This window comes from Strongyloides ratti (assembly GCF_001040885.1).
Source record: "Strongyloides ratti genome assembly S_ratti_ED321, chromosome : 2".
NCBI lineage: Eukaryota > Metazoa > Nematoda > Chromadorea > Rhabditida > Strongyloididae > Strongyloides > Strongyloides ratti.
The window spans coordinates 5,387,488-5,401,099 of record NC_037308.1 but is presented as its reverse complement, the minus strand read 5'-3'; the positions used below and the strand labels follow the sequence as shown (position 1 = coordinate 5,401,099).

The following is a 13,612-nucleotide window of genomic DNA, read 5'->3' as shown; positions in this document are numbered from 1 at the left end:
TTCTCCGAAAATATCTATCGTTCATTTTTATTGAATATATATATACTGTTTGCCTATCATTTTCCTCACAACTCTTAGTAGTTACTTTTAGAAAGCTCACTCAGTATCTTTTCAAGTATCCGAAAAGCTTTTGCATCATTATATAAATTACCTCTTAATATTTTTCTAATATATATTTGTAAGTAAATGCTTACTTTTATTTATCTTTCCCTCACATTAGTAATCTGATTTAATCATCACTTCACATTTCAATTTCGTTTTGCAATATATTTATATTCATTTGCAAATTTTACCTCATATAAATACCATATTTACATATAATATATTTTTTTTTCATCATTTTTATATTTTAGAAAAGTAATTCTATATTAATCATGTGTGACGAAGAAGTTGCTGCCCTTGTTGTTGATAATGGATCAGGTATGTGCAAAGCTGGATTTGCAGGAGATGATGCTCCACGTGCCGTCTTCCCATCTATTGTTGGAAGACCAAGACATCAAGGAGTCATGGTTGGTATGGGACAAAAAGACTCATATGTAGGTGATGAAGCTCAATCAAAAAGAGGTATTCTTACTCTTAAATACCCAATTGAACACGGTATTGTCACCAACTGGGATGATATGGAAAAAATCTGGCATCACACTTTCTACAATGAGCTTCGTGTAGCTCCAGAAGAACACCCAGTTCTTCTTACCGAAGCCCCACTTAATCCAAAGGCTAACAGAGAAAAGATGACACAAATTATGTTCGAAACATTCAATACCCCAGCCATGTATGTTGCTATTCAAGCTGTTCTTTCTCTCTATGCTTCTGGACGTACCACTGGTGTTGTCCTTGATTCTGGAGATGGTGTTACTCACACCGTACCAATCTATGAAGGATATGCTCTTCCACATGCTATCCTTCGTCTTGATTTGGCTGGACGTGATCTCACTGATTACCTTATGAAAATCCTTACTGAACGTGGTTATTCATTCACCACAACCGCTGAACGTGAAATTGTTCGTGATATCAAAGAAAAACTCTGTTATGTTGCCCTTGACTTCGAACAAGAAATGGCCACTGCTGCTTCATCTTCTTCTCTTGAAAAATCATATGAACTTCCTGATGGACAAGTTATCACTGTCGGTAATGAACGTTTCCGTTGTCCAGAAGCTATGTTCCAAGTAAGTATACTAAAAAACAATAACATTATGTTAATTTTTTTTCTTTTTAGCCATCATTCTTGGGTATGGAATCTGCTGGTATTCATGAATCTACCTACAACTCTATCATGAAATGTGATATTGATATCCGTAAAGATCTTTATGCTAACACCGTTCTTTCTGGAGGTACCACAATGTATCCAGGTATTGCTGATCGTATGCAAAAGGAAATCACCGCTCTTGCCCCATCTACAATGAAAATTAAAATCATTGCTCCACCAGAAAGAAAATACTCTGTCTGGATTGGAGGATCCATCTTGGCTTCTCTTTCCACCTTCCAACAAATGTGGATCTCCAAACAAGAATATGATGAATCAGGTCCATCAATCGTTCACAGAAAATGCTTCTAAATTCTTTATCATTTTATTATTGTTTCTTTTACAAAAAATCTAAATACTTTTACTCAAAGAAACTTCAAACTGCTAATTGATTTTTTGTGCCTTTGACTTTAAAACAGCTTTATAAAATTATTAAAATAAATGTCATTCATTATATCATATACCCTTTCTTTATTTTTTAATAAGAAAAATAATAATTTTATAATAATAAAAATATTTCTAAGAAAATAACACAATATAATATATATTATTTATAATATAATAGAATATTATTGTTAATAGACTATGATAAGACAAAGTAAAAATATAATTATTTAAGTAGCTTTATGTTAACATAGAAAAAAGGTATACACTTTGTAAATATACAGAAAGTTTAAAAAAAATATAGTTAAAGATAAATTTTTAAATATCAAAATATAATTTTATTACTTTTCAAGTGAAAGAAAATAATTTGATAAAAAAAAATTGTAGCATAAGATGAAATATAGTATAAAAAGTTTGATAAAAAAAATTTTATTTGTTTTTATTTTTTAAATTCTCTTTTATTTAATTATAATTTTAGAAAATTATCTTTAGTGTACTTTTTTTTTAAAATATAAATTCATATCAATTTTATATAATATTTTCATATTTACCAATAACTTATATGTTAATCAGAAAAATCAGTTAAGTAATTATAGTATATAAATGTCAATGAAAACAAATTAATAGTCTACTTAAAAAAAATTTTATTTTTATCATGATTTACTTTTATTTTAATCATTCTTTCAAATGACCTTTTTTTTAAATAAAAATATTATTCATTGAAGTACATATTATTTTATAAAATCATAAGAATAACTTTTCTATTGAAGAAACGATATACCAATCGTTAATTAAAACGAATTTTAATATTATCTTAACAATTAATAAACTATTTTTTTAAAATTAAATTTTTAGATAAAAATATAACTTAAAAAATTATAAAAATGGTAAGTAAGATATATTAATTATATTATTACTTTTTTTTAGAGTAATGGATTTGTTTTGGGAGCATTAGCATTAGCAGCAATTGGATATGGGGGAAAATTTTTTTTACGACATCAAAAATCTATAAAAAAGGCTGCTGAATCTTTACCAGGAGCAAGTGATGCTGTATGTTTAATTGATTTTTTTTTTCAAAATATAATTAATATATATTTCTATATTTAGTTTTCAAAATATTATAAAGGTGGTTTTGAACCAAAGATGACGAGAAGGGAGGCAGCACTAATTTTGGGTGTACAACCATCAGCAAAACCAATTAAAATAAAAGAAGCTCATAAAAGAATTATGATTGCAAATCATCCTGATAGAGGTGGATCACCATATTTGGCAGCTAAGATTAATGAAGCAAAAGAAATGTTAGATTCAAAAACATAAAATTAATGTGCTATAATTTTTTTTTACAAAAAAGTAGTATTCAAATAAGTAGTTAATAAATTTTTTGTATATCTTTATACAAATGTCTTGTGATATTTTGAGCCTTCTTTTTTTTAACTAAAAAAAAGTTTTTTTTTATATTAGAAAAATATGCCTGATAAAAGATATTTATGGAACTTGAGTAATCTACCAGAAAATTCTGACTTTAACTTAAGTGGTACTTTTACATGTTTTAAAAAAAAATTATATTATTTTAACATCATTGATTAACATTAAATAAATAATTATAAAGTAAAAAAAATTAATAATACATAAAAGACAATAATATTTTTAAAAGTTCAAATTCAAAGAAAATCAAACAATTGCATGAAATTATAAAAAAACATGTATTTAGAAGTTAACTATTTTTTTTTATTGTTTCCTTATAAATATAAATGGTAATAAGAAATACATTCTACATTTCATTTTGGCACAATATAATACTGTATTCTTTTTAAAATGAAAAAAATAATGTTTAAACTTTTATATAAAAAATAGGTTGTTTATAAAATTTTTGTATTTATATATTATTTTATTACAATAATTTATAAAATAAAATTAATTTGCTTCATAATTTTCTTTTAAAATATTTTTTTTACCGTATTTTTTATTTATCAATAAAAATGAGTGAAGAATATTTTTTTTATAAAATAATAGATATTTTTCCTTTTCTTAATTTAAATATGCCATTGGTAGAATTAATTTTTCATTTGTTTATAATGTTTATTGGATATACAATTCATATTTTATTAATTTTATCTATATTTAAACTTCGAAAAACTTATGATATTTATAAAGAGCCATTTTATACAATAATGATAATCTTGTCATTTGTTGAAATAATTGGTCACCTAGCCAATTATATAATATTCATTTGTTTCCGTTTTTTACCTTTGATAAACTATTTTCTTGAACATTCCCCACCTGCAATTCTATTTACAATTTTCTTTGACATCGTTGAATGTTCTTTTATTGCTCAAGAAAGTTACTATTTACTTATTGGTATCATCCGTTATATTGCTATTAATTTTAAAATTCAAAGTTCATATGTAAGTTAGTATTTTAATTTATAATTATTATTATTTTTAAAAAAAAAAGATTTTAGAAAAAATTTTATATCCATCCCATTATTTTATTGTTTTTATTACAAGTATTGAAATAATATTTGCTCCAGTATATTATGATAAATATATAATTGATATAGATAGATATATATATGCAAGAAATATCTCTATAGGAATATATAAATCAAAATTATTATTTATCAATAATGAAAACCGATTATTATTTTCAAAAACAATTTCATTAATTATTACAATATTCTCAGTCATAATTAATATTCTTTTATTAATAAAATTCAAAAGAAATACCAAACTTTTAGTTAACACAACAACAACAACAACTTCAAATAATCAAAAAAATGAACGAAAATTAAATTTTTATGTAACAATTTTATCAATTAAACAAATATTTTATTTTATTTTATCTTTTGACCTAGCTTTTAGGCCAAAAATTAATGATAAAGATGATAGTATATATTATCTGATGCAAGGAATTTTACCTTATGCAATGCATTTAAATTTTTTTATTAATCCTATTGCTTTCATATATTTAAATGTCAATGTTAGATGTAAAATAATTTCTTTTTTTAAGAAAAAGTCATTTAAAAAGTTTGATAATATTCATACACATATATTAAGAAAAACTCATACAAAAAAAATTAATAGAACATGAACAATTTTAAATGTTCTTTAATTTCAAGAAATCTAATAGATTTATTAAAGAATAAAATATGTAGAAACATATTAAAGGCAGATATATTTATTTTATTCTGTTTAAAAATGTATGCTAACACTTATTAAATGTTTATATATTTTAAAAGTGAAATGAAATATGATTCCTGATAAAAATTCATGAATGAAGAATTTTTTATAAATTATTTAAATTTGATATAAATAAAGTAAATAGTTTTAAAAATTAAATAATCATAAGTGATTTATATTATAATAAAAAATATGAATTGATTTAGTTATTTAATAAAATATATTGTAAAAAAAGTTTTTTTTTTAAAACAATGAATTTATTTTGTTTGTTTAAACAAAAAATTGTTCATATTTTATACGCGGATGAAATTCTATATCAAGAGTATGATCTTTTTTTTTATTCTTATCAAATAATTTTTTTTCAAGATAATGATGTCTTAATCGTGTACAAGCTAAATCAGCATAATAACATGGAGTTGGTATACTAATAGGAGTAGTACATCTTGTACAAACATTTGCCATCCAACAACTAATTAGACAAATTTCATTTAATGTAAGATTCCAATCATCGTATAGTGCATATACATGACATGGTTTGGATGTTCCTAATACTCCTTTATGAAATACAGCATAAAAATCTAATAATTCTGGATTAACAATATCCTTTGAAACTATTGTATTTGGTGCTACATTTCCATTTGATTGTTTATTATTAACATTTTCTGAATCACAAAATTTAATTCCATGCCTTTTTTGAATAACTAAAAATGTTATTGTAGGAGAGTATTTAGTATTAATGAAATTACATGCATCATTAATCGATTTAACTTCATGATCCATAGTTATTTTAAATTGTGAATCTGCTACACCATCACGAAAAAAGATTATGTGTTTTGGAAGTGTACCTGTTTCTTTTTCAAATGACAAAAGACGTTCCTCAACTTGTTCTTTTAAATATTGAATTGTTTCCATACTTTAAAAATAAAAATTATAATTTTATTATAATAACTTACGCCTGTTTACCTTTATGAACTGTTGTTGTATGAATTTTTCCTGAAACTGCATATTTTGCTCCCAAAATATCCATTGACCCAACCACAGCTGATATAGATGGGTGGCGAAGTTTTTCATTATCATGTTCAGATGAATGAATAACATCAGCTCCCATAAAAATTGTTGGACTATTCTTATTAAAAAACTTTTTTTTAAAATTAATCAAATTTTTATTATTACAATCATAGTACAATGATTTTGAAAGTCCTCCAAGTTTACCATTCATTTTTAATGATATATTTGTTGTAACATTACACATACTAATTTTGGTATTAATTTTTTCTATTGTTTTTAATTTTAAAATTTGTGAATGGCATCCAATGAAACATTTCTGTTCACATAACATTTTAATTTTTCCATAATAATTTAATGAATCATAATTAATTACAAAAATTATTAGATGATTTTTAATTTCATTATCTTTTATCATTGTTATGTTTGATTCAATTAATTTAAATAAATTTCCATTTTTTTTAAAATCAGATACATATTTAGGTTTTGGATTTTGAGTAAAATCACAACCAAACTTTGAAACACTATTAATTATATGTTCAATTATCAAAATACACTTTTTTTTTCTACTTTCATTTTCTATTTTAGTCATAAAAATAATTCCATATGAAAAATTTTTTAATTTTTTATTATAAAAAACACGATCTTCTTTTTTTGAAGGATATTTTGTTTGAATATTTGGAAAAATTTTGGCTTCCGTCTCTATTTGTTGATCAATTTTTACACCATAACATTCTAAATATTTACTAGCTTCATCTTTAAAATCTTTCAAAAATTTATTGATATTTGAAAATTTGACACTTGGAAATGTTGTACATTTTTTTACCATTATTGATGATAAAATTCCTTCAAGTTTTGTTTTTAATCTTTGAGGTTTTATTGATATTTTAACAAGTTCCATTGGTATTAAAATATTAGCCTGTCTAGGATTCATTTGTATTAAAGGTAATTTTGGATATTGAAGTGAAATATTATAAACTTTTTTAAAATAATCTGAAATTGTTAATTTTTCACCATTCATCATTATTAAAGTTTTTTCAGGAATTTTATTTACAACTTCATAAATAGTAAATTCTTTTATATGATTATAACTAACTGAAAGATTTATTCCTTTTAATAAATTTGTCATTCTTTTTCTCTGTAAATAATTCATAGATGCATTTTTTAAAAGATGTTCTATTTTTTTACTACCATTAACTTCACAAAAAAAATCTATTGCAGTAAGTTCTGATTTTGAAAAAATACCATGAATTTGATCAACATTTAAAATATTTTGTGAACGTGGTCCTAATAAAATACTAAATGATATACCAGATAAAATTTGTCTTAAAAAATCTAAATCAGATTCTCTGGATACATTTTGAGTTGGCTTAAAATACAAACGATTTCCTATCCCTATCCATTTATTATTATATGCATTTTCATAGGATGATTTTGAGAATTGAGTTAACATTAAATTTAAAAAACTTCTAGACTCAGAATGTAAAGTATTATTTGTATTATTTAAATTAATTTGAAAATATTTTGCCTTTTCAAAACGAATATAATATTTTTTTTTATTGTTAATATCAATACAATATTCATATACATCATCTAAACATTCTTTTGCTACATAAAGTAAATTTGAATCATCATACACAATATAATGTTGAGGAAAATTATTTTGATCATTAGTTAATGCCTTCATAAGAAGATCCCGTTTGAAGTTTTTTTTTAAATTTTCACATATTTTTTTGTTAGAATTTAAAAAATATACAGTAAAAAGATTTACATTTAAATTATTTTTAAATGAAAATTTATAACAATTAGTTAAAACTTTAACAGTTTTACCAATTGATAAATGTTCATTTTTCCTCATTCTGAATGGTTTGTATGAGGAACTTTCAACTGTATTAAATGTTTTCAAACATATATCTTTTTTTATACTTTCATTTTCTTTAAACGAAATATCACTTTTAGGCAACATAATAATTTCAACCTATAAACATGAAAATACGTTTTATCAATTTAAAAATATTAGTATATATTTTAAATAAAAGTTTAAAAAATTGTTATTGATGGTACTTTCAACTTATTGGTAAAGTTAAAAATGATAAATAATTAATAATTTGTAAATAAAAAAAGAATGAAATATTTAGTAATATTTCAGCAATTTATTATAATGATAGATCATTTTATCTAATGTTTTTTTAATTTTATAAATATTTAATTAGCATATCCATTGCTACTATATAGATACTCATAGATAAAAAAAATTAGTCAATACTTTTTATATTTTATAATCACCTTTATATAAACAAAATGAATACATAAAAATTTTATTAAAATCAAATATAGAATACAATAAGAAATTTAGTTAAATTTCCACTTGAAAACTTTATATTGTAAATCATAAAAAAAAAATTTTTGAAAAAAAAAATATTTCTGGTAAATGAATTTTTCATATATTCAAATTTTTTTCCTTGAAAAAGTAAATACTTTTAATGAGATATTTATAGTACTATTTTACAAAATAAATATACATAAATTTAACATTTTAAGTAATTTCAAATAATGTAAGGAAGTACATTATCCCAAAGTATCAATTTTTTTAATAATTTATTTTTAAATTTATAATTATGAGAAAATTAAAAATTAGTTATTTTTTTGATATTATTCATCCCCAATCATATATTGGATATCAAGTATGTAAAATTTAAAAAAAAATATTTTATTATATTTTAGTTGCTAAAAAAATCAACTTCTATTCTTTCAAATAATTTTGATGTTAATGTTGAATTTTTTCCTATCTCTTCGAAAAGTTTTTTTCAATCTAAAAATATAGTCAATTATGAAAATATTCCACAAAATCAACGAAATTTATTAAACCATGAAATGGAAAATATATGTAAACATTATTCATTGGATTGTGGAAATAATTTAAGTATTGATCGAACATTTAGTAATAGTTTTACTTCTATTTTTTATTTATTAATGAATAAAAGAGAATATCCTCTTTATTATGTAAAACTTATTGAGGCATTTTTTGAAAAGACATGGAAAAATAGAATTCAAATAAAAAATGGATATCAATTTTTCAAGATATCTCTAGAAGTTGGAATGCCATTTGCTAAAGTTGATGATCTGGTTTCTAGAACAGAAAATGAAATAAATAAAAAGGAATATAAATCATATTATCAAGAACTTATACAAATGGATAACAATCATTTACCTATAACAAATTTTCAATTTTTAGATGATCCTGAAAAAAAAATGACAATTGATTCTGTTATGAAATTTGTAATACTATATGATAAAATAGAAAAAGATTCTTGTAGTTTAGAAAAAGTGATAGAAGAATATTGCAAGTATTAATTTTTATATGTGTACATGTGTTATTTTGAAATTTTATATTAAAAAAAACATCATTTTGCTAATTAAAATACTATTGTTTTTTTGTGTTAAAATTTTTATTAGAAAAAAAAAAATTTATTTTATTGTATTACCTACTAGTTTTTAATTTTAGAGTTAAGAGCAAGTAAATGATGTTCGCTACCCCATAATTTTGAAGAATATTTTAATTCAATATCATGTAACTCTTTTGAAGATAAACCTTTGGCATTACTCAATTCCATATACATTTCTTTTGCAGTTCTTATAATATTAACATCTTTTTGTGCTAATTTATCTATTATTTTGTTAAATTCATCATCTGTTTCATAGATTTCATCAACAAGACCCATTTCTAATGCTTTTTTGTGTGCCGTTAATTTACTCATTACAAAAAGTTTAATTGCATTATGCTTACCAACAATTTCAATTAATTTTGAAGCACCATTCCATGTTTGAACAACACCCATTTTACCTTGTATAACACCAAATCTTCCACTTGTATGCATAAATCTTAAATCACAATTTGTGGCAATTTCAGTTCCACCCCCTAAACAACATCCTTTTATATTTGCTATTGATAAAATTGGTAAATTACTAAGATCTTGTAAAACACCCCCAAAATATGAATTCATCCAATACCCTAATTCTGGTGTAGCTATTTCTTTAACAAAATTTAAATTACCACCACTACAAAAATTTGAACCTTTTCCTTCAATAATAACAATTTTACCATTTTCCCATTCTTTTAATTCATTAACACATTTTTCAAAATCAACAAACATTTTACCTTTATTAATTTAATTAATTTTTATATTTTATAAAAAAAAAAACTAACCTGTGATGGCATTTAATTTCTTTTCATTATCGATACAAATTTTTCCTATTCCTTTTTCTTCATTTTTTTCAAGAGTTACCTTTCCACCACTAAATTTATTAAAAATAATTCTTGCTTCATCAATATTATAGTTTGCTTTAGTGTAATGTTGTGATGCTGTAGAAAAGGTCCTTCTTATCATTTTGATTTTTGATAAAAAAAAAAATTTTTTTTGTTCAACTTATTAAAATAATATTCTTAGCAAGAAGTTGGTAATTTATTTTAAAAACATTTAATTTTAATCACTATAAAAAAATATTTTTTATAATTGTGTTTGTCTTTTTAAATTAGTTATATTAGAAATGAGTGATTATCAATTTAATTTTATTGATTTTGTTTATTTATAACTGATATAAAATTAAAAAAATAAATGTTTTTAAAAAATATGGCTTTATCTAATTATTCATAAATTTAAAAAGATTTTTTATGTTCTCATGATTATTTAACAATAAGTTTTTTTTTTAAATTATAAAGAAAACAATTAATATACTATGCAAATTCTAAAATATGAACTTGATAAAAGTATTTAACTATGATTTTAATTATTATTTTGTTTAACTTTTTTAACCCAACATAAGAAATAAAACAATTATATAATAATTATTTTATATATGAATTTTTTTTAAGTTTTAGTACTTTTGCAATACATTATAGTAAAATATATCTAAAACTTTTTTATGTAGAGCAGGTAAATATTTAATATAATTAAAAATGTCTTTCTTTTTTAACCTTAATTTTTATAACATAGAAATTGTCACCTTAACATTTAAATTTCCATAACTTGATTTAAGAAAATATTTTTTAGTAATATATTACTAAATTAAATAATATATAAATACAAAAAAAAATAGTGAAACATATTATAATAGTTAATAAGAATTAGGAATGTATAGAAAAATTAATTTAAAAAAATAAAATTATTTAAGAAATCCAGTTCGAACATCTGTAATGGGTAAAGAAATATTTTTGTACTCAGAATCCTTATACATAGCATTGTTTAAATGATATACAATATCATACAATGCCAAGAGACGGGTTGTCATTTCCTTTTTTTGTTCTAATCTTAATGGTTTTCTTTGCCAGTAAGAATAATGAGTAGACTCTGATTCATCAAAATCATAGGAAGTAGTTAAATAACATAAATTTCTAAATGCCATATTTTTAGACATTTTTCGTATACATTTTCTTTGTTGTTTGGTAATTGATTCTTCATCATCAGAAATCTCTTCTTCGTTACTAATACTATAATCTATGCTTTTATATCGATAAGCATTTTTCCATGTCATTGGAAAATATTTAGGTATTGAACATTCACCTCCTGATGACTCTACTAAGGTATTTAATCTATTTATTAAACAAATAATTGTAGAAATAGGAAATTTTTCAGATCTACGAATATCAAAAACATCTCCAAACATTTCTGTAAACTTTTGTTCCATACTTTTCCAATCATAACAAAATATTTTAAATCCTCTTGTTGAAAATAAAATATTTACAATATTGCTCATTGTCTGAGAATTATCAATTTCATAAACATTAAATGAAAATAATTTTGATTTTGGTATATATATATTAATATATGCTATTTGTTCCTTAGAGTCTCTTACAGCACACTTTATATCCATAAACATTACTTGTTGTGCGCCATTTTTTGCAAGATTTTTCAAATCATTAATAACTTTAAGAGCTGTTTCGGAATCTTCAATATACATCATTTTAAAAAAATCATAGTGTGATTCTTTATCACAGTCATTACTACATATTTTTGGATCACACTCCACAAAAAGTGATGATGTTTCAATTCTAAAGTAACTGTCTCCAATTTCTGGTTTAATTAATCTAGAAGGATAATCCATTTGTGAATAATGTTTATTGATTTCCTTAGGAATAACTCCAATTTCATAATCACAATCTATTTTAAAATTATTAAAAGTATAATAAATATCAATGTGGTTGGTCTTAAGATGATGAAGTACCTCATCCTTTTTATTATCATGCACCATAGTATCAAATAAATGATCCAAAAAAAGCTCAATTTTAATTTTTCCTTTTTCATAATCCACAAGCAATTTTTTACAATCAAAAAAACCACTTCTGCTTACAATTTTACCATGGTAAAACATTTCTTCTTGATTATTATCAAGGTAAGCATCCATATTTAAGTTGCACCAAACTTTTCGAAAATGTTCAAAATTTAATAAAATATCTGCATCATCTATTTGATTAAGTTTGCATCGATTAAGTCCAAGATACTTCAAAAGTTCTTCAATTGATTTTGTAATTTTTTCTTCATCTTTTGGAAACATAAGACAATTCCAATTATCTGCAATTAAGTTTCCTAAATTTAATCTAAAAATCTTTCCATCTTTAGAGTCACCACCAAGGTAATTTAAAAAATCTGTAGTTAAGTTTTTAACTTGCAAAGCAGACTGGAGATATGTTTCAGGTAAATTTATTAATTTGATTAATTCTTTGTCCTTGAAAATGATATCTAACAAGCTATAAGGACAGGGTACTTTATTTTTTACATCTCTTTCTATTAAATCACGAACAATAAGACGCCTAACTTCTTTGTTATTGTACCGTATAACATTTACATATTTTCCCCAAAAATCATTTAATTCTGGATACTTAGAAGTTTCATCATAAAAAATTGTAATGATATCTCTGATATTTCTTTTTGTCAATTTTAACTTTCTTTTTTGAATTTCATCATTCATAAGCTAAAATTCAAAAAAATAATTACAAAAAAAAAACATTTTTACATACCTTTAAATTTTTTTCTATATCTTTAGGATCTCCAGAACAACTTCCAATGTTAGATAAAAATGTACTGATAGAAAAGGACATCTTTTAAGTTAAAGTAAAAATTTATCACAAAATAAAATAAAAAATTTAATAGGTTTTTTACACGAAATTTTTTTTACCAATCTTTCTTTATGTCAAATCTTTTTAAGACGTAAAATGCAAACTGTTTCTTTTATCAAAAAAATTGTTAAAATTAACATGTAATTATATTTTTTAAATTTTAATTTTATAGTACTAAAAATATAATCTTCTACTTATGATACTTTAATTAATGTAACTTTTCTAATTCATTTTAATTAAATTGGACTTTTATTTCTGTACAAAGGTAATAGAAAATTGACTGAAATATTATATTAGTTCAATTTTTTGTTTCTCAGAAGAAGAATAGTTATAAATAATTTTTGTAATAAGTTTAATTAACTTGTTTCTTATTTCATGTTAGAATTTTTAAAAAAATTCTTAATTTTTTTTCCTTTATACATTTTGATAAAATATTTTTTATTGTGTATACTTATTCTTTTAACATATTTAAAGGAAATCTCTTGAATTATAAAAATAAAATCAAATTTAAAAAAAGTTTTTTTTGATTTAAAAAAAATTTATTTTACTATTTTAAAAAAAATTTTACCACCAAAAATGATATTTATTTATAAGACTTTTAAACATTTTTATAAATTATTGAAAATATTTTATAAACATGATAATTGTAAAAGTATAATAATTAAGTTTTTAATTAGAGATTTTCTA

The 13,612-nt window shown here is 22.2% G+C and overlaps 5 protein-coding genes across 5 annotated transcripts; 2 read left to right on the top strand and 3 right to left on the bottom strand.

Annotated features, from left to right (window-relative positions):
- Positions 1-374: 374 nt before the first annotated feature.
- On the top strand, positions 375-2,944 carry SRAE_2000170700 (Actin, alpha cardiac muscle 1; the record flags this gene model as incomplete). Its single annotated transcript, XM_024652690.1, has 4 exons — positions 375-1,166; positions 1,217-1,534; positions 2,555-2,677; positions 2,735-2,944. The coding sequence occupies 4 exons, from the start codon at positions 375-377 to the stop codon at positions 2,942-2,944; spliced, it is 1,443 nt and encodes a 480-aa protein (XP_024506242.1).
- Positions 2,945-5,076: 2,132 nt separating this feature from the next.
- On the bottom strand, positions 5,077-7,777 carry SRAE_2000170600 (Protein argonaute-2; the record flags this gene model as incomplete). The annotated part of the gene is made up of 3 exons (XM_024652689.1): positions 5,077-5,507; positions 5,553-5,719; positions 5,760-7,777. The coding sequence occupies 3 exons, from the start codon at positions 7,775-7,777 to the stop codon at positions 5,077-5,079; spliced, it is 2,616 nt and encodes an 871-aa protein (XP_024506241.1).
- A 652-nt stretch (positions 7,778-8,429) lies between these two features.
- SRAE_2000170500 (Thioredoxin-like fold domain-containing protein) lies at positions 8,430-9,165 on the top strand (the record flags this gene model as incomplete). The annotated part of the gene is made up of 2 exons (XM_024652688.1): positions 8,430-8,495; positions 8,536-9,165. 2 exons carry the CDS (start codon positions 8,430-8,432, stop codon positions 9,163-9,165), a joined length of 696 nt encoding a protein of 231 aa, XP_024506240.1.
- A 134-nt stretch (positions 9,166-9,299) lies between these two features.
- SRAE_2000170400 (Ethylmalonyl-CoA decarboxylase) lies at positions 9,300-10,199 on the bottom strand (the record flags this gene model as incomplete). The annotated part of the gene is made up of 4 exons (XM_024652687.1): positions 9,300-9,541; positions 9,599-9,730; positions 9,779-9,970; positions 10,019-10,199. 4 exons carry the CDS (start codon positions 10,197-10,199, stop codon positions 9,300-9,302), a joined length of 747 nt encoding a protein of 248 aa, XP_024506239.1.
- Positions 10,200-10,974: 775 nt separating this feature from the next.
- Positions 10,975-12,907, bottom strand: SRAE_2000170300 (Hypothetical protein; the record flags this gene model as incomplete). Its single annotated transcript, XM_024652686.1, has 2 exons — positions 10,975-12,780; positions 12,827-12,907. 2 exons carry the CDS (start codon positions 12,905-12,907, stop codon positions 10,975-10,977), a joined length of 1,887 nt encoding a protein of 628 aa, XP_024506238.1.
- Positions 12,908-13,612: the final 705 nt, after the last annotated feature.